This window comes from Osmerus eperlanus, chromosome 16 (genome assembly GCF_963692335.1).
Source record: "Osmerus eperlanus chromosome 16, fOsmEpe2.1, whole genome shotgun sequence".
Taxonomy (NCBI): Eukaryota; Metazoa; Chordata; class Actinopteri; order Osmeriformes; family Osmeridae; genus Osmerus; species Osmerus eperlanus.
The window spans coordinates 11,485,618-11,510,506 of record NC_085033.1 but is presented as its reverse complement, the minus strand read 5'-3'; the positions used below and the strand labels follow the sequence as shown (position 1 = coordinate 11,510,506).

The 24,889-nt window shown below is 51.7% G+C and overlaps 1 protein-coding gene across 1 annotated transcript in view; it reads left to right on the top strand.

Annotated features, from left to right (window-relative positions):
• Positions 1–23,950, top strand: part of ptch2 (patched 2) — a 31,990-nt gene extending 8,040 nt beyond the window's left edge. Inside the window, exons 3-21 of the mRNA XM_062482118.1 lie at positions 3,479–3,668; positions 3,827–3,896; positions 4,040–4,131; positions 6,633–6,828; positions 7,113–7,234; positions 8,324–8,471; positions 9,432–9,563; positions 9,736–9,891; positions 10,025–10,117; positions 10,253–10,378; positions 11,238–12,120; positions 13,404–13,546; positions 13,877–14,057; positions 14,346–14,626; positions 15,957–16,094; positions 16,314–16,456; positions 20,479–20,884; positions 21,039–21,534; positions 21,678–23,950. Coding sequence (XP_062338102.1) covers positions 3,479–3,668; positions 3,827–3,896; positions 4,040–4,131; positions 6,633–6,828; positions 7,113–7,234; positions 8,324–8,471; positions 9,432–9,563; positions 9,736–9,891; positions 10,025–10,117; positions 10,253–10,378; positions 11,238–12,120; positions 13,404–13,546; positions 13,877–14,057; positions 14,346–14,626; positions 15,957–16,094; positions 16,314–16,456; positions 20,479–20,884; positions 21,039–21,534; positions 21,678–21,712 — 4,031 coding nt within the window. The 3' untranslated portion in view covers positions 21,713–23,950. The remainder of the gene's footprint in view (positions 1–3,478; positions 3,669–3,826; positions 3,897–4,039; positions 4,132–6,632; positions 6,829–7,112; positions 7,235–8,323; positions 8,472–9,431; positions 9,564–9,735; positions 9,892–10,024; positions 10,118–10,252; positions 10,379–11,237; positions 12,121–13,403; positions 13,547–13,876; positions 14,058–14,345; positions 14,627–15,956; positions 16,095–16,313; positions 16,457–20,478; positions 20,885–21,038; positions 21,535–21,677) is intronic.
• The last annotated feature ends 939 nt before the right edge of the window (positions 23,951–24,889 follow it).

Below are 24,889 nucleotides of genomic sequence, written 5' to 3'. Positions count from 1 at the left end.
ATGTGTGCATACTTTATTGTGTGTTTGTTTGTGTGTGTGTGTGTGTGTGTGTGTATGTGTGTGTGCGTGTACCATCTAGTCTTTCTCTCCATCCCTGTGTGGCAGCCAGGTAGAGCCTGTATCTCCAGCCCTCCTCTTCCTCGCAGGACTTCCTCTGAAGCAGCATGGCTCCTTTCACTGGCCCCCTCCTAATCCCACTAATCTGGACCACAACACTTTGAAGGTGGCCTCTAGTTAACAGATTGGGCTGGGGACTGGGGGACTGGGGCCTGGGATGAATGCTGCCTGCCTCAGTCCTAATTGTAACTGTTTCAGCCGTTGCCTTCTGGGATTGTTTTATGGTTCGATGAAGGTCTCTTACTGAGAGGCTGTTCCAGACCCTGCTTGGTCGGTTGGCGATTCCAGATCTCAGTTAGATGTGCTGGAGGTCAGGGGTAGAAGTCTGGTCTCTGCGAGTGTGGTAGGGATCTGTGTGTGTGCGTGGTGGGGATGTGGGGGGTAGGAACATCAGGGAGATTGGATGTGACAGGGTCCAGCAGTGGGCTGACACACAGGACCAGGGGGTTCATCTCCATGGTTAATTACATGTCATTTTCCATACTGCCCACACACACACACACACAAGGTTCCTAGTTGGCGGCCCCCTCAGAAACCCTAATATGGGGCCACTATATGTGAAACCAGATGCCATTGGATGTTATAGAAGTAGCCTGTTAGCATGTAGCATAGACATGATTTGAATGTGGGTCATTCAGTAATGAGGTAGTTTGTTGTTAGTTTTTTCAGGATTGGTTAATAAGTTCTTTTTAGTAGCTGTGTATCTAGCGTGTCCAACATTATCATGAGACCATCTCACCTTATTGTCTCGTTCTGACATTATCCTTTGAGAGAAGATTCGCACATTTATGACAGATGATCGGCTCCATTCGAGGTCTTCTCCCTCAACCCTTCCTCTGAGTTCTGCGGAGCGTGGAGCTATTGGCCGTGTGTCTCTTTAAGGCTGCGGAGAGCAGGCCGAGCGATGTGGAGAGCCGAGCGGAGTGGAGCGTAGAGAGGGGGGACATCCAGGCCTCCATCTGGAGAGAGACGGGGCAGAGCGGGGCTGGGAGTGGACGGGGGAACGGGGGCCGGCCAAGGGAGGAAGAGAGGAGGGTGGGGGAGCAGCGGAGCTGACTGCCTGGCTGCCTGGGTGGTCCAGATGGGAGGAACAAGACACAAATAGCTATAATTTACTTCAGGAGCCCTGTAATTACAGAGCCAGAGATTGAAGCGCGCTTCCTGTAGATGCCCGAATGCATTAAATATGAGAGCCAAGCGTCTCCGTTCCAGTTCCCTGTTTTTTTTTTTTTTCTATAATCTGTGGCGGAGAAGTAGCTAGTTAGCTGGGTTTGTGTCTAGGTGTGTCCTCCTTGTTAGCTCAAGACAAGCATTACCGGTCATGTGTGAAGAAAAGTTGAACTTGAAACAGTGAGAGATCCAGATGTAGCCACAGACAAGACACCTAACTTGGCCCACTTTTTGGAGCACTGAACACAAGGTCAGTGTACTGAGACCAGGGAGAAACATCTAGAATGTCTGGGACACATATCCAGACACTAGTAAACCTGATCCCACACTTCAGGAGCCGAGGGCGGAGGAGAGAGGAGAGGAGTGGGCGGTTTGTTTTTTCTTCATTTCTTTAATAGAGCAGCCTCAACAGGGGGAGGGTGGAGGGGATGGGGGTTAGGGGAAGTGTAGAAAGGGAGAAAGAGGCAGAGAAATACAGAGAAGGATGAAAGAGCAAGGGGGAGCGGGAATAGATTGGAGAGGCAGAGATGAAAAGGTGTAAGGAAAGGGAGAAAGATGGAGGAATAGAGAGAGAGAGAGAGAGAGAGAGAGAGTGGGTGGGTGGAGGTGGGTGGGGGTGTTAGACGAAGGGGCCCAGTGTGATCCTGAGCGGTGTGTTTTATGTAGCCTTGGCACGGCTCTGCATACCCAGATACCCCAGCCTAGCCCCGCTCAGGCCACCTCACTCTTTTCAGGGCAGCCTGGGGTAATTAGGGGGCTGGACTCCCCTGTCTCTTTCTCTCTCTCTCTCTCTCTCCTCTCTCTCTCTCTCTCTCTCTCTCTCTCTCTCTCTCTCTCTCTCTCTCTCTCTATCCCTCTCTCTCTCTGTCTCTCTCTCCCTCTCTCTGTCTCTCTCTCTATGTCTCTCTCTCTCCAGCTTTGATGCCTTTCATTCCGTGCTCGGCATACCACATCAACACAGCATTGCAGGGCCTTGTTCTCCCCCATCCAATCCTACCACCACTTTGTTAATTCCCTCTCTACTTTTTACTCTCTCAACCCTCCCCCCCCCTCTCTCTCTCTCTCTCTTGCTCATTTACGCGCTCTCACTCTGACTCGCTCTCTGTCTTTCTCTCTTTCCCTCTCTCTCTCTCTCTCTCTCTCTCTCTCTCTCTCTCTCTCTCTCTCTCTCTCTCTCTCTCTCTCTCTCTCTCTCTCACTCTCACTCTGACTCGCTCTCTGTCTTTCTCTCTGTTGTTCGTTTGCTCGCCTTTCTACTTCCCCCACGTTCTTTTACGGGCTCTTCCTAACGTTCTCTCCGTTTCCCCTCCTCCCTCTTTCCTCTCCTCTCTCTGCCTCTCTTCCCTTCCCTCAGTTAGTTATGGTATGAGGCCAGGCAGGAAGCTAGCTGTGAAATATGGGAGGCATGTTATCCTTTCATTCTCCCTATTGTGTTTGTTTGCAGAGAGCCTGTGTTTCTCTCTCCTGTAGACTCCATCCACCAGGGTGAAACTGGGGATGGTAAACTACCACTCTGGCTCCTGCATGTGTGTGTGTGTGTGTGTGTGTGTGTGTAGTCTTGTGGCAGCCATTCTGGTGTGTGTGTGTGTGTGTGTGATGGGGTTTGGGCATCAGAGGATTTCCTCTAACAGCACACATCTGGTTCACAGAGAGAGCCAATGAGAAGCCTTGACTCATGTCTCTTGGCTCGGCTCGGAGTCTGAAGTGCCTTCATAAGAAGCACTGGCGAGGGCGTTGGTCCTGTCTGTGTGACTGTGTGTGTTCATTTGTAGATGTATATCTCAGCTTCAAGGTTTTTGGTCTACTTGTGCTGTTATTGGTGGAATCAGCTGTTTGACTAGGTGAGCTGTCATAGTCATTATCAGCCATCTGCACCCCCCCCCCTCCCCCATCACACACACACCCACACCCAACCTCTGTGGAGGGTCTCTGTATTGGCTGGCGTGGTTCCAGGACCTCAGGGTTGAGCTGCACAGCGAGACTGAACGTCTTGGGGGGAGGAGGGGAGGACAGCCATGGGTAAAGAAGATGCTCCATATTAGACAGATCTATGTCTTCTCCTCTGCTTTCTACTGTGTGCTCAGATGCGGCCTGTGCCGTAGAACAGTTGTGTTCCTTTGTTCGCTAACGCCCTATCTCCCTCCCTCTCTCTCTCCTTCTCTATCTCTCTCTCTCCCTCTCTCTCTCTCAGCTGGGAGCCGTGTCAGTAGAGAGCTGCGCTACACCAAGGAAAAGCAGGGGGAGGAGTCGGTCTTCACCTCGCAGATGCTCATTCAGACACCCAAACAGGAAGGAGCTAACATACTTACCCAGGAGGCTTTGCTCCTGCACCTGGAGGCTGCGCTGTCCGCCAGCAAGGTCCAGGTGTCGCTGTTTGGAAAGTGAGTAATAAAGCGCACATTTTCTCCTCTCCTCTACTCTACCCATATTTGGACCAGCCCTGAGAGATCAATCTGAGGAGTTAATCTGACACACCTGATGCTTTCCTGGATGTACCGTGTGTACGTGAGCTTACAGCCAATCACCTTTCTGTCCTCAGATCATGGGATCTCAACAAGATCTGCTACAAATCAGGAGTGCCCATCATAGAAAATGTCATGATCGAAAGGGTAAGATGACGTTTAGCTGACTTTACTCACCTGTTGTCACCTATGGCATTGATCGGATCCTGTCAGGTTTTACTCCTGCTCACACCTGAGAATGCACTCATTGAGATGCTGACTGACGGTGTCAATGATTTGGTACTTTCCAGATGATTGACAAGCTATTCCCGTGTATGATTATCACGCCTCTCGACTGCTTCTGGGAGGGCGCCAAACTCCAGGGAGGCTCTGCCTACTTACCGTAAGTTCCTTGTTATTTACTCTCCCAAGACTGCCCCAACTGATTCCCCACCATCCTGGGTTAGAAACACACATCGTATTTACTCTAGTCAGGCTCCGGTTGAAACCCAGTATTAGAGGGACATTAGGAGCTCTGCCCAGCGACCTTGGCGAGTCACCTGCTTCATACCTGGGGTTTTGGCAGGGCCGAGCACTGGGCCCTGGCTTCTGTATTCTACATCTCTCCTGCCATCCTCCTACTGCAGAAACACCACCATATTTCTCTTCTGTTTCGACTTTCATCCCTCGCTCTCTGGCGCACGGGCCCTGGAGCCCACACGACCCAAACACAGGGAGTGTCACCCAGGTCAGATCCAGGTGATGCTATGTGATGCTAGGCTTTAGAAGTGTTAACTGGAACCTTGCTTTACACTCCGGACCACAGGAGTTGTCAGAGGGACCTTAATCAACATCGATGCTGCTCCTGTCAACATGCAGAGCAGTGAGGGTGGATAACACACACATACACACACTCAGGCATGCACACACATACACACACTCAAAATTACAGAATCCTCCCAGCCTCAAGGCTGAGGAAAGCCCTGGTAGAAAGGGGACAGAGAGAGAGAGAGAGAGAGAGAGAGACAGAGAGAGAGAGAGAGAGAGAGAGAGAGAGAGAGAGAGAGAGAGAGAGAGAGAGAGAGAGAGAGAGAGAGGAGGTTGCTGCTACTGGGTGGGTTGGTAAAAGGGGGAGCTGGGGGGCAGGGGAGTCTTTGGGTCAGACAATGGTAAGCATTCTTTCAGTTTACGAGTGAGTGTCCATCAGTGCAGGGGCCCTAGAGGGGGTGGGCTTTGTCAGAAGCGGGCAACACTGTTCATTCTCATGGTAATCGCCCTCTCAGGCTCTGGGCTGTAAGTTGTCCAACAAATAAAATGGGCAGTATTCAGGTCCTCGGTCCCCAAAGGGCGTTACAAGAAATTAACAGTCCAGTTTGGTCATCTGAAACCCTTATTCTCTGAGAAATTGAGTTCAAGAAAGTAAAATACAAATTATAGACATTTCAATTAGCCGTTAGCAAAAAACATTTAGGAAAAACTGATAATTTTTCCTTGTTCTGTGGTGGAAAGAGTATTACCACAGACTTAATACAGATTGAACAACAAATAGGAGAGTAGAAGAGGGGGGCATGTGTTGAAATACTTTCTCTGGAATGGTTCCTGTTGTTATTTATCTGCTATTTGGTCTGTTGTCAGAGCTGAAGTGAGCTGGGGGTGGTCACTGAGACTCCAGTCCCCAAACAGTCTACTTCAGCCCAGTCTGTTAAGGCAGAAAGAGGTAGAGAGAGAGAGAAAGCAGGAGCAACTGAGAGTGAGAGAGAGAGAGAGAGAGAGAGAGAGAGAGAGAAGAGCAGAAAGAGAGAGTGAAAAAACTTGGGAGAACAAAGAACAGCAATCTATGGAAAAACAAAGGGCCTGGGCCGGTTCACTCAAGCAAAAACTAGCTGATAAAGGAGGCTCTCTTTTGCGAGCAGGAGCACAAGCGCTTGGTATGTGGGAATGGACTAGGAGAGGAGAGAAGCGGAGAGAGGAAAGGAGAGGAGAAAAAAGTATTCTTTATTGACTTTCTCTAAAGTTAGCATACACAAAAAAGACTACAAATAGTCTCTGTACAATGAGGCAGGGAGCAAGCTATGTTGTTGTAAAGTCACCATACCAGTCCGACAAACACACACCCACGGTACAGGGGCCACGTCTGGTTGTGTGTTGGGTTCTGGGTAATGCAGTAGGATATAGATGTCATGAGGGCAATCCGCTAAAGAACAGAATGCTTCCTTTCCATAGCCATGCTGACTGCCTTGTATCGGGTTGGCTAGCCACAAGCTAAAACCTGGCACTGTACACAATCCCCTGACTGCAGCCTCCAAGCTGTCAGGCCACACCAACATCTTATGCCACATAAATGCTCTCTCTTTGGGGCAAATGATAAATTTAGCATGAGGAGGAGGAGGAGGAGGGCTTCTCAGACAGGCCCAGCGAAAAGCCTCAGGATTAGGCCTTTTGAAAGCTCTCTGTGAACATCACACCAGTGAACAGCATGAGAGGCAATCAGCCCAGCCTCCAGCCCTCCCAATCCTCCGGCACACACAGCCTGCCTTTCTCGAGTTCGCCCACCAACCACCACAGCCCCAGCCACAGTCCAAGCCCTAGCCCAAGATCCAACCCTGCCATATCAAGATGTTTGAGAGCCAGCGGTAATTGTTATGACTCAATGGACAAAGTTAAGAAACTGGAGCGAGCAGCCTCACGGCGTGGCTTTGCCCGGGTATTGTGGTGCCGTGTAACAGGATAATAAACGCTACTTTATGTAGCATCTGCAGCTAGCTCGCCACCAGCTAGGTGTATAGCATACAGCTAGCTCCAACAGTAGACAAAAACACTCACCACACCACCCATGTTACGCACCCTCCTCCTGTGTTATCCTGCAGAGCTAAAGTCAAGTGTTCTTGCTGTTGGTTCCTGTAGAGGCATGCCAGACATCCAGTGGATGAACCTGGACCCTGTGAAGCTGATGGAGGAGCTGAGCCAGTTCACCTCTCTGGAGGGCTTCAGGGAGATGCTGGACAAGGCCCAGGTGGGACACGCCTACATGAACCGCCCCTGTCTGGACCCTGCCGACCCCGACTGCCCCCGCAGTGCACCCAACAAGGACCTGGGAGAGGTAAGCTGGAGCGCAGACGCTCACACCCTCCCACATCCACACACAAACAGTCCGCCCCACCCACCCACCCACAACCACACACACACTAATACATACACACACACACAGTTCCTCAACCACACACACTAGTACATCCCCACACACACGCTTCCTCAACCCACACACCTCCTCTTAAAATGTTGGGTATTTTTGAGCCCGGGTTGTAAAAACAATCCCCCCCTCCTCCTCCTCCTCCCCTGTTTCCCCCCCTTGTCCTCCTCCTTGTCCCCCTTGTCCCCCCCCAGACCCCTGACATAGCTGGCAGGCTCCAGGGCGGTTGCCACGGCTTCTCCAGAAAGTTCATGCACTGGCAGGAGGAGCTTATCCTGGGAGGCAGGGTCAAGGATACCCTGGATGAACTGCAGAGGTGAGAGGAGGGGAGGGGACAGGAGGATGTTGGGGAGGGGGTGGGCAGTGGGCAGGGGGGAGGGGGGGGTTGAAGCGGGGGCAACCGTACAGGGGTGGCTGCCCAAAGGAATCCCTGTGTGTCTCCTAAGAAGCTGACACATGCCAGGAATGTGTGGCGCAGAGTGAGATCAGTTTCCTCCGCTGTCCACCAATTATACATGATGGACAGCCACATAAAGACCAGCCAGGTCTGTTGTGGAAAGAGTAGAAAACAAGATGGCCCTGGTTTCTTGCAGAGAAAAACAAGAGAACACCAGAGAAATCGAGAGTTTTGGAACTTACGTTATCGTAGAAAACGTTGAATAATCGACAGAGCCTCAGGAGCTTGTAGGTTGTTACTAAATGATTCAGACAGCCTGGACTCCTGTTGAATGTCAAACCTCAGAGCCTGTAGGAGAGGTGTGTCAGTACTGGACCCCGGCCAGATAGAGACCCTAGCAGGGGCGGGTCTGGGGAACACAACAGGTCCACACCCACACACTCCTACCACCACTCCTACCACCACTCCTACCACCGGTGTCTCAAGCCACACACAGGATTCCCATGATATGATTTATGATCATCATCATTCACAATTCTAACGCTACAACTCCAGCGTCCGTGCCAAGTGGCTCCGGGGCCATCTGGGTTCGCAGTTAGCAGGCTGGGGCGGGACACCTGCTTTCCCCCCCACACAGAGAGCCAGGAGCTGGAGGCTGGATCTGCTCCCTCTCTCTCCCTTTCAGAGCCAGCTTCCTCTTCCACCCGCTCCACTCACTACGTGGGACTACCTCTGGATATATATACCGCAGGCTGTGCTGCAGATCTCCTTTTAGAATATCTCTTAGCCAGGGCTAGGAGTCCCTCGCCGATGAGGCCGAGTGGCTCGTTCAGGTGTCAAGGTTTGAGGCCCGGTGTGGGAAACCAGCCGGAGGATCACGCAGGCTCAGCTTGACGTGTGTAGGGCATGTTGTATGGTGGAACTGAAGCCTCTCTCTCTCTCTCTCTCTCTCTGGTGTACCCTGGTCTGACGTGGCTGTGTGTCTGTGTGTGTTTTCCCGCCCTGCAGCGCCGAGGCCCTACAGACCATGTTTCTCCTCATGAGTCCTAAACAGCTCTATGAACACTTCAAGGACGACTATGAGATCCATGATATCAACTGGAATGAGGACAAGGCCACTGCTATCCTGGAGTCTTGGCAGAGGAAGTTTGTGGAGGTACAAATCTCGACACACACACACACACACACGGAGGGCAGAGGCTAGCTGGTGGACAAAGCTCCTCACCATGTCCAGATCGTGTTTTTTTTCCGTGGCCCAGGACTAGCTTAGTCGTCTGCTGGAATTCCATCAATCCGCAAATCCTCAGCTGCCTAGTACAGGAGGTCCTCCCTCCCTCCCTCTCTCCCTCCCCTCTCCCAGTCCCTCCCCTCAGAGCAGGGCACAGTACAGGGCCACTGACAGACTGCCCGTTATAGGAACAAGCTGTTTTTGTGATAGCCGACACCCACCATGCTGACTGAAGGGTTGGGGAGGTGAGGAGGGTGGTTGGGGGGGGGGGGGGGGGAGTGAGGAGGGGGGGGGGGGTGGTGGTTGTAGGGGAGGAAGAAGGGGTCAAGCCTCCAGCCATGTCCACTCACAGGAGAGAGGTGGAAGCTTAGAGGGGGGAGACGGGGGGGGGGAGGAGGGGGGGAGAGGGAATAGGAGACGGGAAAGGAGAGAGGGGAGGGGGGAGGGGAGGGGGGAGGGGGGCGGGTGACTGTAACAACAAAGTGTGTCGGTGTAGGGTTCCCCTCAGGTTGTCCTCCATTCCCAGTGCTGATGGAGTAGCTTGCTGGACCATGTGATCTCATTTGATCCATCCTGCCCTTCGACCCCAGGCATCTGTGCTCATTATTTCTCACTTGTCAGCCTTCATAGGGGCACAGGCCCATCTTGTTTGACTGTTGGAAGGCAAAAATATGGGCTGATGAGGATGTCTGTATATGTTAGGATGCCTGTGTGGAGGAGGCAGAGAGCGAGAAGAATGCTGTGTTTGTGTGGACTGTCAAGGAGCAGGCTGAAGACTTACCCTGATTCCTGCCCTCCGGCCACAGCTTACCTAGCTTAGCTTACTGCCGCTGCGACAGTATGAAAGAAATGGCACGTTTTTAAAGTGTCTCGCTTGGTTTGTCTCAGGTGGTGCACCATAGCATCCCCCAGAACTCCAGCCAGAGCATCCATGGCTTCTCCACCACCACCCTCAACGACATCATGAAGTCCTTCTCAGACGTCAGTGTGATCAGAGTGGCGGGAGGGTACCTGCTCATGGTAAGTTCATCTTCCTTAATGTGTACCCAGCCCTTACATGCACCATGTCTCCCGACAGACCTAAAGCATCATTACAAAGCACTGTGGGTCATTTTCGGAATGATTCGAACTCCTCAGGTCGGTTGTTTTTTCTTCTGTCGTTAACTTCCTTGGTCCTCCCTGTTTTGTGTAGCTGGCGTACGCCTGCATGACCATGCTACGCTGGGACTGTGCTAAGTCCCAGGGGGCGGTGGGACTGGCGGGGGTGTGTCTGGTGGCCCTGTCTGTGGCCGCAGGTCTGGGGCTCTGCTCCATGCTGGGCTTGTCCTTCAACGCTGCCACCACACAGGTACGACACACACACACAGCTGTGCTGTAAACATGTCACCTGCTATGGTCATCTGGACATGAAGGACATGTCGGACTTGTTGTTGTGAATGGGCTGGAAATGAGAAAGTGTGTGTGATGCGTTTCCTGTCCAGGTGCTGCCCTTCCTGGCTCTGGGTATTGGGGTTGATGACATGTTCCTGTTGGCTCACTCCTTCACAGAGTCTGGAACCAACATACCCTTCAAGGTAACACTAGACACAGCACTAAAAGAAATACAAAAGAATAGATTGTATGCTGCTGTATTACAACGAGCCTTTGCTGTATCAGTGCACTGTCAATGCTGCATATCTAATGTGTGTGTGTGTGTGTGTGTTCGGTAGGAGAGGACAGGTGACTGTCTGAGACGGACTGGCACCAGCGTGGCTCTCACCTCCATCAACAACATGATCGCCTTCTTCATGGCTGCCCTGGTGCCCATTCCTGCCCTGCGTGCCTTTTCTCTGCAGGTAGGCAGCCGTCTCTCTCACACACACACACACACACACACACACACACACACTCTAACCAAGTTGCTGGGCGCAGGCGTCCACCGTAAAGAGAAACAGCCTCTCAGAAGTGACAGTTATTCAGGGAGGGGATCGCTTTGTTCTTTTCTCTCCCCTTTTTTTATTGCTGCGTGCACCTACAGCGCTGGCCAGGCCAGTCGCCCAGGTGGGGAGGGGGTAGAGTGTGTGTGTCTGTGTGTGTGTGAGAGAGAGAGAGACCAAGGGTATGTGTGTGTGGATGTGTGTGAGACAGAAAGAGAAAGAGCGAGAGTGTGTGTGTGTGTGTGTGTGTGTGTGTGTGTGTGTGTGTGTGTGTGTGTGTGAATAGTGGATCAGTATATCACCGGGCCGACAGGCCGGCCCTCTGTGATCTCCCAGGCTCCCACTGGGTGGTCCACTCCTCACTGGAACCACAGAGAGTACAATATCAGCCCCAGGGTCCGAGGGGAGGGGGGAGGGGGGAGGAGTCCTGCTCAGACTTGCAACACAGAGCCAAGGAGTCCCCCTTGCTCTCCCTCCCTCCCTCTCTCCCTTCCTGGCTGACTTGTTGACTGTTTTGGCCTGTGATTTAGAGGCAGATTGTCTTTGCTCTCTGGGCCTGAGCCGTGAGGTAGTAAAACAGCAAGGGTTCCTGATGTAGAGGGCTGTCTCCGTGGAGCTCTGCACGGCAGCTGCACCGTGGGCCGCAAACACAGCTTCTAACAGCTTCTCTTTCTTCTTTCACACTCTCTCCCCCTCGCTTCCTCCCTCCCTCCCTCACACCCTCTCCCCTCTCTCTCTTCGTCTCCCCCCCTGCTCTCCCTCCCTTCCACCTCTCCAGGCTGCCATTGTGGTGGTGTTCAACTTCGCCATGGTCCTCCTCATCTTCCCCGCCATCCTGAGTTTGGACCTTCACCGGCGCGAGGACAAGCGCCTGGACATCCTGTGCTGCTTCTACAGCCCCTGCTCCAACCGGGTCATCCAGATCCAGCCCCACGAGCTGTCCTCGGACGCGGGCGAGGCCTCCTCCCGCACCCCGCCCCCCCGCCACGCCCCGTACGCGGCCGGCTCCACCATCACCACCTCCACCCGCATCACCACCACCGTCCAGGCGTTCACCCAGTGCGACTCGGCCGGCCAGCACATCGTCACCATCCTCCCGCCCACCTCCCAGATCTCCACCAGCCCGCCCTCCGTCGTCCTGTCCCCCTCGTCCCCGCAGCCCCCCGGCGCCGACGCCTACGGCTCGCAGCTCTTCGCCCCCACCTCCAGCTCCACGCGCGACCTCCTGGCCCAGATGGAGGAGTCGAAGGAGGCCCGGGAGTGCGTCCCGCTGCCCTTCTTCCGCTGGAACCTGGCAACCTTCGCCAGGGAGAAGTACGCCCCTCTTCTGCTCAAGCCCCAGAGCAAGGTGGTGGTGGTGGTGGTGTTTGTGGCTCTCCTGGGCCTCAGCCTCTACGGCACCACCATGGTCCACGACGGGCTGTACCTGACCGACATTGTGCCCCGCGACACCAAGGAGTACGACTTCATCGACGCCCAGTTCAAGTACTTCTCCTTCTATAACATGTACCTGGTCACCATGGACGGCTTCGACTACGCCCGCTCACAAAGGCTGCTCACCCAGCTGCACAACGCCTTCACGTCGGTCAAGTACGTGGTGCGGGGCGAGGACCGGAAGCTTCCCCGCATGTGGCTGCACTACTTCCAGGACTGGCTCCGAGGTAACGGCTCAGTCACGTGTTGCTGGTTCAAAGACCTACCATGGGTCTGCTTTTGTGTGTGTGTGTGTGTGTGGGGGGGGGGGGGGTATTCAAAGAGAGCTCTGTCTTTGGTTCGCCCTATGGGGGTGGGTCAGGTGTTGGATGATGTCGAGGGTCTCAGACTGACAGGCAGGTTCCTAAAAGGTTGTTTATCTTGCCCTGAAGGACAGGGGGTGGAGATGGAGGGATGGAGGAGGTGGAGGTAGATGAGAGGAGGGAATGGCGAGGGCGGGGAGAGTTCAGCCTGGATGTCCTCCTCAGCCACCTGGGCTGGAGGGAGATGATGTAGCTCAGGGGAAGTCACAGGTTATCTCCTTCCCACCCTCTCCCCTCCCCAGGCTACAGGAGGTCAGGAGGTCAAGGTTAGAGTCTCAGTCTGCTCTGAAGTCAACCGCCAGCCCCAGTCTTAACTCCTCAGAAGTTTGTAGATCTAGAAGAGACCGGATGGGCGTCCGCTGTATGACAAAAGCCTCAGCTGAACCTTCCGAGAGGCTGTGATGTCGGCCATGTTGGTTACACCCATCCCTCAGAGAAGTGTGGAGGGGGTTAGGGTGGGGAACTGGCTGTAGATTCAGACGTGTGGAGTCAAAAAGAACATGGAAGAACACTTCAATCGATAAAGATCTGGAAGGGCATGAAAGCTTCTCTCTCTCTCTCTTTCTTCACCATGACTCTAGCTCTCTTTCTCTCCCTCTCTTCACCCCCTCCCCCGTGCTCGTTTCTCTCTAGTCAGGACATCCCTGTAATTACTGAGTGGCTGTGGAAACTGTTTCTGAGCTGCCGCCAGACTGAAGTTTTGCGAACACAAAAAGCTTAGCTGCTTCGTTTGTTCAGCTCACGCACACAAACACGCACACACACACGCAGACTCAGTCCCAGGCTGATGCAGAGTGAGATCTGTGTAGGGTTTTGCGCTGTCACGTGCGTGTGTGTGTGTGGTATTGTAGGAGGTCAATTAACTGACATGCTGTGCCGTGCTTACTATTTCAGCCCGATGACTCATTTTTTAATTGTCAGCCTACCACAATGTTTGTTGTAAACTCCTTCAGCCTCTACAATAGAACAGAAAACAGTCAACAGAGGACAGCTTCACCCATCCTGCTGTGTCTCATTCCATTCGATAGAGACGCGCAATACAGTAGTCATGCACGTCATAACATGATGATGTTAGCAAAGCTACGTCAGAACTCGTAGTAGTTCAAGTGAATCAGAGGATTAACCCCATAGTGTCTGCTGTTCTCCAGGTCTTCAGACAGCGTTCAACGCAGATTGGGAAGCTGGCAGGATCACCCAGGACAGCTACCGGAACGGGACAGAGGACGGGGTTCTGGCCTACAAGCTGCTGATCCAGACTGGATCCAAGAAAGACCCGTTCAACTACAGCCAGGTAGGCACCTAGAGAACCTTCTAGATAACGACTGGGGAGAGAGCAGGAAGAAATGAAAAACCTCAATCCTGTTCATAGTCCATGGCTTGTACTGTGGCACTCTGTAGTGGCTAATACCAATCGCCTCTCTCTTTCTCTATCTCTCTCTCTTTCTCTCTCTCTCTCTCTCTCTCTCTCTCTCTCTCTCTCTCTCTCTCTCTCTCTCTCTCTCTCTCTCTCTCTCTCTCTCTCTCTCTCTCTCTCTCGCTCTCTCTCTCTCTCTCTCTCTTTCTCTATCTCTTTCTCTCTCTCTTTCTCTCTCTTTCTCTCTCTCTTTCTCTCTCTCTCCAGCTGACGTCTCGCCAGCTGGTGGATGAGGAGGGGTTGATTCCAGCGGAGGTTTTCTACATCTACCTGACGGTGTGGGTTAGTAACGATCCACTGGGCTACGCCGCTTCGCAGGCCAACTTCTACCCCCACCCTCGCGAGTGGATCCACGACAAATACGACACCACTGGGGAGAACCTGCGCAGTAAGTCAAACTGCTCCACCCACCACCCACCCCCGCCTTATGAGGCTGGATGTTCTGTGACCTATCATCTATAGTGGCATGTACCTGCTGTTTATCTAAACCGCTCCACCTCTCCTTCCCTTTTCCTCCACCTTCCCTGTCTTCTCCTCTTCCCTCCTCATCCTCCTCCACCCTCCTCTCTTCCTCCTCCTGCACTCTTCCTCCTCCACCCTCCTCTCTTCCTCCTCCTCCACTCATCCTCCTCCACCCTCCTCTCTTCCTCCTCCTCCACCCTCCCCTCCTCTCCAGTCCCTGCGGCGGAGCCTCTGGAGTTTGCCCAGTTCCCCTTCTACCTGAACGGGCTGCGGCAGGCGTCCGACTTTGTGGAGGCCATCGAGAGCGTGCGGGCGGTGTGCGACGAGTTCAGCCGCAAGGGCGTGCTCAACTACCCCAACGGCTACCCCTTCCTGTTCTGGGAGCAGTACATCGGGCTCCGCCACTGGTTCCTGCTGTCCATCAGCGTGGTGCTGGCCTGCACCTTCCTGGTCTGTGCCATCCTACTGCTCAACCCCTGGACCGCAGGCATCATAGTAAGTCCACAAACACACATGCACACACACAACACACACAGGCCCAAATACAGATGCAGACACACCTCCCCTCTGGTTTTCCCAGTCTCACTCCCCTGCCCTCTCAGCACAGCTCAATAACCCAGCCTAGGAGGCCCCTTCTCTGGGGAGGCCTGGCTCACCACCACACACACACACACACACACACACATACACACACACAGCCAGGCCCCCTAACCCTTTGTCATTCTAATCTGGCCTTGCCGGCCTTAGAAAAGGAAATGCAAACGAGAGGCAAAGCTCTCCTGAAGGCTTTACCTCCAACTCCCCCTTTTGTCAGAGAGAAACTTGGGGACAGGACGAATCTGCCCAGTCGCGACCTTGGCCTGCTAAACCCATCCATCAGCCCTGCCTGCCCTGGCTGTGGGGGTTGGGTGTGTGGAGATGTGTGTGTGTGACAATGTGTATTTTGGTGTGCGTGCTTCTGTGTGTGTGTGTGTAAATGTGTATTTTGGTGTGCGTGATTCCGTGCCTGTGTGTGTGTGTGTCAGGGGGTAGACAGGCTGTCAGTGAAGCGGCTGTGAAACATTTCACACAGGCTGGTGGGTCTGGTGGTGTGTATGGGGCGAAGGAGGGGAGGGCCCAGGGCAAGGCCTGACTCTCATGACCTTCCGTCCTGGCCTGCAGTGGAGCCCAGTGGGCTTTGGCTCCCCTAAAGGAACCTTCCCCAGAGCAAGATAACGTACACATTTCAACACCCGCATGCACACACGCGCGCATATCTCTCTTGACAAACAGAGAAAGGGTCTGTTGAGTCCTTGCATGTGCACAGTCACATTGTCAGGTCCGTGGCTGGCAGTGTAGTTTCACTGTTTATGTGGCCGCAATAAAACGGGTTTTATCATTTCCAATTTAACCGTGACCAAATTGGGACCCCTGCCAACATCAAAGCCTCCTGAGGCTGAAGGCTTTCAGAGTCCCTTCTCTCTATCTTGTAAAAAAAAAAAAAAAAAACGAGGGAATGTTTTCTTGGTCTGGAGAGGTGGAGGAGAGGCACACTCCTGGGAGCAGACTGACGGGTAGAAGAGGTGGGCCGGCGAGGGCCTGTGTTGTCTTTTGTCAAACTCTGTCCGTCATCCATCCATCTCTCCTGAGAGACGGGGGGGTGGGGGGTGGGGGGGGGGTGAAGGGGGGCGACAGGAGAGCGTAACGTGAAACTTTGCAGATGATACCGTGCCTAGTCAGTCATTGGGGTTCGGTTATAAAAGGAAGCGGACTCTACGTCTGTACACACGGCCAAGCAGACAGTAACTGACACATCCCTCCTCTTCCTCCTCCTCCTCCTCTGCAGGTCTTCATCCTGGCCATGATGACTGTGGAGCTGTTTGGAATCATGGGTCTGATTGGCATCAAGCTCAGTGCCATCCCAGTGGTCATCCTCATCGCCTCCGTGGGCATCGGAGTGGAGTTCACAGTCCACATTGCACTGGTAAGACTACCCTGAACTAACACCCTGTTCGATTAGCTAACCAACCCAAATGTTGTATGGTCCTGTTAGTTAGTCAGATCAAATACTGCCGACATCTATTTGACTCTGTAATGATGACACATCCTATGACAACGGTAACTAAACCAACCCTAACACCACGTCCTCCTCTCTCTCTCCATCTCTCCTCCTCGCCTCCCTCCCCTTCGCTCGCCACCTCAGGGTTTCCTGACGGCTATCGGGAGCAGAAACAAGCGTTCGGGGGTTGCCCTGGAGCAAATGTTCGCCCCGGTGATTGACGGCGCCATCTCCACCCTGCTGGGTGTGCTCATGCTGGCAGGGTCCGAGTTCGACTTCATCATGAGGTGAGAAACGGCCCGCCTCGCTAGCACACTTACTTCCGGCTCATCCTCAGCCGTCGCGTGCGCGCAAACACACACACACACTCTCCCATGTGTTGCCGGGGGAGGAAGCGATGGTGTGTGTTTATTCGGGTCTGAAGCCTGGAGCCAGTTGTCGGTTTCTCCTGGGGACAGGAGCCAGTGCTGGGTGGGGGGTCAGAGGGGGGGGAGGGGCCGGGTACATGCAGGTGGGAATGTTAACCCTCCAGGACCCCCCTTACTCCCACCTGGCCCTGTCACTCTGTATAGTGCTCCTCTCTCCCCCCCCGTCCCCCCGTCCCAACCACCCCTTCTCACACACACGCACACACACACACACACACACACTCAGTCATCAAACTCCACCCTCAGAGCACAACAAATGGGGAAAACATCAAGAGTGTGTAGCAGCTGCTCGTAAACATGTAAATGTTCTTCTACCCACTGGGTGGTGGCTTACACACACACACACACACACTCAGAGGGTATCTGTAACATTCCGCTTACCCATTTGAGAGCTGTGGTGTCCATATTGGGGATCACAATAAATTTGGTTCTAAACTGGTCAGTTGCAATCCAGCACCCTACACCCACACACACACACACACACACACATACACACAGAGACACACACAGACACACACAAGTCTACTCTCTCACACCACCCAATGCTTTTCTGTTTCCTTCTGGTCCTGTACTTTTTTCTTAAACTGCTAAAATGCCTCAGTGGAAAAAATAGGCAAATAGCGAGATGTTTTTCAACTGAATGTGGGCTCAGCTGGAACCAAACCACAGCCTTGAGAGCAGCCTCCAGTAAGGCCCGCGACATCAAACCGCTCAGTGAGAAGCAGGGCAGACAGGCAGGCAGTACAGTGAAAATGTAAATACGCCCAGGGTGGCTTTCTGTCAGATGCAGTGGACGCTCGGTCAGGAAGCATTCTTCAAGTGTTTGGAGTAGAGCAGCGGAATGGAGGATGGAACTTGGAAGTTGTTTTTCCACCAGAAATGGAGAGAAACGAGGGGGAAAGAGGAAAGGAAGGAATTGAAGGATAGGGTGGGAGAGAGAAAGATAGAGGGGGGGGGGAGCGTGGTTTGAAGGACCAACATGTGACGTGCATACACTGTCAGAACAAAGGGTTCCAAAGTGGTTCTCATACTCTCATACATGCAGTCATTGTGGTTAGAACCCTTTAAAAGAACCCCTCTGTTTTGGTTCTTGGTAGAACCTAGAGGAGTCTGGAATGCTGGTGTGGTGTTGGCCTAGCCTCTTACCCACCTATCCCAGTGTCCTAGCCTCCTACCCTCCTAGCCTCCTAGCTGCCTCTCAGAGGGAGGGGTGGAGCAGTCACCCTAGGAGGTCCTGTTTAGACGTAGCCATCCCAGAGCGGAGCCCAGCAGGCCTGCTAGTTGGGGAGTAGCATAAATACACAGCTGTAAACATCTCCTGGCCGTGGCACACTGGATAAACAACCCCAGCCCCAGCTCTGGATCCAGCAGACCCTCTCCAGCCCCCCACCCCCCAGCCCACTGACTCCGAATGGAAAAGATTACAGTTTATATAAACAACAGAATTCCTAACACTCCATCTCCTTTGGAGGTCTAAACCAACCCCAGCCATGTGGATGCTATAGCGTTTTACTTCTCTCTCTCTCTCTCTCTCTCTCTCGCTCTCGCTCTCGCTCTCGCTCTCGCTCTCGCTCTCTCTCTCTCTCTCTCTCTCTCTCTCTCTCTCTTACTCTCTCTGAGTGTCTCTTTCTCTCTCTCGGATAAATCATGTCCAGTTTTGGAATGTTGACTCAAATAAACAAGTCACTTTGCTTTTCTTTCCTTTTTTGCTTGAGAGGAGGAGATGTGAGTGGTTGAATCTAAAAAGCTAGACGCTAACAAGAAGAGAAAGGGAAAGATCGCCATTCGTCCCGTTTCTCTCCTCCTGTTTACATCGCTCAAGTGTTCTTTGAAATTAAGAGGAGGCGCAGAGACTGACTCTGAGAGCGCAGAGAGACTCAAAGAGCGGCGTGTTTGAAGTCATGCAATCTGATTGATTGATGGAGTAAATCATCATAGCTGGTTAAGTTCCCTCTCTTTTTCTCTCACGTTTGGGCGAGAGAGAGTGATGTAAGAGGGAAGAGAAGAAAAAAACAAAACATGGCCGACATACAAAACGCTGAACGTGACCTTCGCTTCCGAGGTGTGACACAAATGAAGTATAAGTGGTTGGATCGGCTTTGGGGATAAAAGAAAGTTCTAGAACCTCAGCTATTATCCTTGTCCTTGTTTCTTGTTTCTTTTCTTTCTTTTTTTTCTTTTTCAATTCCACTCTCCCTGTTCCTTACCTCTCCACGTCTGGCTGGCCGTCAGTGGAGCCCGCCGCTCTGCTTTCTGTTAGCATTTAAGTGGAGCGCTCTCTAATTTTCTTGAGCGCTCTTTCTTGTGGCAGCCCTCCTCTGCCCTCCCTCAGCGAGCAGCTAGGCTCCCAGAAACCCAGGAACCTCACAGCTCTGTGGTCCTCACACAGAACTCCCCCCCCCCACACACACCGCTGGGCCTTGCAGGGGCCGTAGCACAACCACAACAGGCCTGCGCTCTGCTCCGACACAGACAGAGAGGCAGGGAGGAGAGGGAGAGAGAGACACACAGGGAGAGCATCAAAGGCTGTTTGAGTTGGAGCATGGAGGGAATCTGATTTACCCCCTGCCCTTTGTACACAAACACAGGCCCTGTTTCTTCTTCTTCACTGTACTGTAGATTCCCATCCAGATACCTCAGAAGAGAGGCTCTGGGCTGTCTTCCCGCTCAGAACACACCACAGGCCATCTCTGAGTCTGTCTTTGTTGCCACACACTGACAGGGTACAAACTACTGGTAGATACAAAGATAGAGATGCTGCTTCCATTTTGAGTACGGACCCAACTTCTGTCATTCGGATGATCCTTCCTTCTTTCATACCTTCCTCGCTGTCGGCCCGAGTGGTTCACAATAAGGGTTTGGCTGAAGCCTATGTGTCTAGGATGTGACAGGAAGTAGGAAGTAGAAACCAGGAACTGCGTGGTCTTCTCTGGCAGGCGTAATGTAAACACTGAGGTGCCTCGCCCTCAGCAGGCTGTAACTGGAGCTCAATGAGGAGGGATATTAAGCTGTTGAAGGGAAAATTACATTAGCAGCAGCAGTGGTGGTGCTCGGAGGCCAGATAGGGGGGCCTCTCTCTCTCCCTCCCTCTCTCTCCATCTCGTTCTTCTTTCTTTCTCTCTCTTCGACACTCACGCTCTCTCGCGTGCACACACACATGCTCTCTTTCTTTCTCTTCTCTCCATCTCTTTAACTCCACGTTCAGTGGACAGATTAGGGGAAGAGTGAGGGAGGAATGATAGAAAGTGAGTGAAGTAGGCAGCGAGAGAGGGGGGGGGGGTTGAGTGTTTCTGACGTGTAGGATCTGCTGGCTAATGTAAACACATCTCTCCAGGAAGTGGCGGTGGCGTAGTGATAGATGAGGCTCCCTGAGGGGGACGAAGCACAGGAATGCCTCCACGCTTGACAGAACGCCAGGAGAGAGGGAGGAGAGAGGGAGAAGAGAGGGAGGAGAGAGAGAGGGAGGGAGGGAGGGAGGAGAGAGAGAGAGGGAGGGAGGGAGGGAGAGAGGCAGATAGGGAGAGAGGGAGGGAGAGAGAGAGGGAGGGAGGAGAGAGGGAGAAGAGAGGGAGGGAGGAGAGAGGGAGGGATGGAGGGAGGAGAGAGAGGGAGGGAGGGAGGAGAGAGAGGGAGGGAGGAGAGAGAGGGAGAGAGGGGGGGAGGGAATTCATGGAAGGGGAATAGAGCGAAAGAGAAGGAAAATAGGGCCATGATTGGGAGGGTGGTCCGTATCACACACACACACACACACAGACACACATACCACACAGTTCAAACATAAACATAAACAGTTTTTTTTTCTTTCCGCCTGTATCAGATTCACAGTGTGTGAGGAGCTCCAGTACTGATCCTTCCATCTGTGTGTGTTTTCCCCCTCCCAGATACTTTTTTGCCGTTCTCGCCATCTTGACCGTACTGGGCATGCTCAATGGCCTGGTCCTCCTTCCTGTCCTCCTCTCCCTGCTGGGCCCGCCCGCAGAGGTCACCCTCGCCGATAACGCCAACCGACTGCCTACCCCCTCTCCCGAGCCCCTCCCCCCACCCATGACCCACCACGGTTACTACGCGGGGCCACACCCCCGGGGGGTACCTCGGCAGCAGGCCTTCTCTGAGTCATCGGACTCCGAGTACTACTCGGAGACCACCACCACCTCGGGGCTGGGGGAGGAGGAGTATAGGTACTGCGACCCCAGCGCCTACGTCAGCCCTCCCGCCTCCACCGGCGCCGGCCCCCCTTCCCACATCCTGCTGGAGGCCAGCAAGAACCCCAACTTCCCCAGACTCACGGTACGCCCCGCTTTCTTGTCATCGATCAAATGAGTAAACAAACTATCCCTCTTGGTCGAAGTGAAGGGGTGTAGGGTATCTTGGTGCTAACTCTCCGTCTCTTGTCCTCTCTCTCTGTCTCTCTCTCTCTCCCGCCCTCTCTCTCTCTCTCTAGGTGGTGAAGCCGTTCACAGAGAAACAGTCTGTCTCTCAGAAGGAACACTTGAACGAATGTTCGCCCGGCAGCACCCAGCTCACATGCTGGGACAGCAAGCAAGAGCAGGGTGCCAGGAGGCCCCAGCAGCAGCATTTACCCAGCGACAGGCCCCAGGGCCCTGGGAGGACTAGTCACTGTGGCCCCAGGCCTCAGGCCCACAGAGGGCCCCACATCAGCAGGACTAACAGCACGGGCGGCGGTCCCGTCACCATGGTGACAGCCACAGCGTCAGTGACGGTGGCCGTGCACCCCAGCCTGCCGGGGGCGTACCAGGGCTACATGCACGAGGGCTACGAGGACAGCGAAACAGACTGCTCTGAGGAGGTTCAGAGGACTTCTCACTTGTTCAATGGAGGGATAGTTTGCAGGCCAACTAAAAAAGACTCTCTGGAGCTTGAAGACCTGGAAACTGTACACCACCACCACCAACACCATCAGGGCAAACAGGCACTAGGTGAGTCTCAGAACGGACTTTCAAACTAGCTTGCTCAAAGCTGCTTTGTGAATTGGCACTGGATGTTATTTAATGTTATATTATATAATGCTGTTTGACAGTGATCCTGACTGTTATCTCTCTCCCTGTCTTCCGTATTCTAGGTTGGCCAAGGAACCAGGCAGCCAAAGATTGCTAGACTCTTCCCCACTTTGCCCTCCCTTTTCTGGGCACAACTCTGGCTGCTTCCTGTTTCCTTCCTCCTGGAGCCTGGACACCGAGCCCTGTTTCTCAGACCTGTACATAGACACCACACAGACTGTACAAGAAGATTTATTTTAAAAAAGATATTAAGATGGTCTTGTTTTAAGAATATATAAATCTATGAGTATATATTTTAATACTAAAAAAGAGGGAAATGCTATTTAAAAGAGTACTGTATAACTTGGGTATTCTCTTGTGTAAAGGTTCAGATGTATAAGATGATTTTTGAAGGAGGTGTTTCCCTCCACTTGTATAGATTATGTGCTATATGTAAAAAGAATGGTCCGAAAATTAAGATGCTATTAAGATATTAGGTTTATGAAAATACATGGTCAGTGTTTGTTGTTTTGCTGCTACACTTCAAAAGAATTGAATTGATTTGCCTTGAAAATATGCAGTACCCACCCCACCCCCCCGCCCCCACCTCCCTTCCTACACCCCATTTCCCTTCCTACACCCCACACACAGTAAACAGGATTCTGGTTCAGTTTAACACTCCACTGAGATGAGTGATCGTCTCTGGAACCGACACGCACTCTCTTGACCGCTTTGGCTGGTCATACTAGGCCGGTCATTGCACTCCACAGAAACTTTCCGGTCAGAATCTTATTACTCTTATTTTGTGTCTTTTTTGTTTTTTTGTATACATAATTTCAACCATTGTGCCTTCACAACAACATCATGCCAACTGTTACAAAGTTTGGTGTAAAGTGCTATCTGTTTCCCTCTCTGTTTTATTTACATATGTTGATGGCTTCTTTACATGTACTAGAGACCTTCTCATTCACTGTTTATTCATTTGATCAACGTCAAGTCCACTTCTACATTTCTATGTATGCGTTTGTCAGTATGCATCGTCTTTAGCTATCCAGGTCTGTCAGGAGTCATCAGCAGCAGCTCTGTCTGGTTGTGTGTTCGTTCAACAACTTGCCAGGTTGTTCTTTGCAGTCTGTGTGTTGTTATATTACTTGAAGGAGTTGTGATCAGGAGGTTTCCTCCGAAAGTGTTTCTAAGCTGTTCATTGGGTGACATTCACTCTGTCAAGCAGTGTCATGTTACAGACAAGAGTTGTTTACCCAATTTTAGTTCGAAAGGGAATTTTATATCAAATGCAAAGGGAGTTTCTTTTTTTTCTTTTTTTTTTGATATATATATATATATATATATTTTGTTTGGCTGCTGTAGGGGTTGTGTTAAGCAGCACCACAGCCCTGTGCAATTATTGACTATCTTGAGCATTTCAAACAGCTCATTCTGTGGTTACCTATTGGGTAATAGAAAAGGGTTTGTGCCTTAGTGCAGTAACATACTCTTCAATCTCTATCTCTCTCTTTCGCTCTCCCCTTTGTAGGCCTCATGCAAGTCAGCAATACTGCTATACTGGTTTGCCTTTTTTACCATTTTCATTTGTCGTATAATTTCAGTTGTCCGTTCAGTATTGGTCGTCACTGTCACTGCCAATTGAAATGCAGGGAAATGTACACATTCTTTAAGTGGCAGCTTGTAATTCTTTTGTAAATAGTGTTATGAAAGAAAACATTACGTAGCTACTCTGCATTCTGGAAGAAAACATAGATCAGGTTCAGAGAGATACCAGCATTCAATGCTTCCATTCAGAAACACAAGAGTAGGTTCTAGAAGTCATAGCTGCAGGGTGTGTTTGGGGGGGGTCCTGCATAGGGTTGTAGTTTTATTTCAAATGTATGTCATGCCATATAAATTATTTATATTAAATTTTTATTTTTGTAGTTTGTACAGATGTTAGTCACTAGACTGAAGTTCTATTTTCAAAGAGTAAATATATATTATATATAATTATATCTATTTGTTGCCGAGTTTTTTTGTTTTGTTTTGGGGGTTTATTTTTTTGGGGGGAAGGGGGGGGGGGATTACGGGAGTGGGAGGAAAGGGGTTCAGACATTTTGTTTTCTTTTTTTGTTGTTTGGAGAAAAAGGGTGCACTTGGAGAATGAAGTAGAAGTGAGAGGCAGACAGACAGGGGCCATCTTTTTTGGACTTGCCTGTCCGTTACATCCTGTGCCATGTCATTATGTTTAAAAGTGATACTCTATTGTCCATGTCTAAAACACTGTGACTTCCTAAACACTATGCTCAAGAAACCCCTTGTGTTCCCTCGCCTTCTATAGGAATCTAACTAACAAAATAAATTCAATGGAAAGAAATGATTTTGTTTCCCTCATATTTTGCTGTGGTGTGATTGATTGTGTTTGTTGTGAGTGGATTGTAGGTGACCTCCCTGCACAGGACAGGTCATCTGGGTTTGCTGGGTAAATACAGCACCTATCTTAATAACCTGACTGACCTCTACTGGCTCCGTGAACTATTTGTTGAGCGGCTAACCAAATAGCAAAGATAATCATTCACCCTATCAAACAATGATTAGAAGCCCCAGTCCCCACAGCTCATCTGTCCAGAGAGTCAGGTGGCTGAGCGGTTAGGGAAGCGGGCTTGTAATCAGAAGGTTGCCAGTTTGATTCCCGGCTGTGCCAGATGACGTTGTGTCCTTGGGTAAGGCACTTCACCCTACTTGCCTCGGGGGAATGTCCCTGTACTTACTGTAAGTCGCTCTGGATAAGAGCGTCTGCTAAATGCCTAAATGTAGATATATATCGTTTGCCAACAGCCTTGTGTCAAAGATGTCTCTGAGTTGGTTTTGAAAAGACAGTGGATCTGTTACTATAAATGGTCATTTTAACAGCTTATTCAGATGCAGTTGTCAAAACAGTCCCTTCACAGCTACTAGGAGAAAGACAGCCTGGCTTCCTGGTTTATTGTTATGACTCGTGGGCCCGCCTCACTCACTGTTTCACACACCTACACACACACACACACACACATAGCAACAGGCCCACCTGTGTAGATGAAAGGTGGATGCTGTAAATTCCTGTGCTTCCCACAACAACATGTCGTTTGTCAGGCAGCCTGGGTCCTGTCTGAATCTGATACGCAGGGTTCTTTTGAAGTCACTGTCTTACGCCTGGAGCTACAGGAGACTGAAATAAAAAGAGAGAGTAGAAGAGGAGGAGACAGAGAGGTGGAGAGAAGGGGGGGAACTGTAATTTATATTCATTTTAATACACTAACAGTTGCAG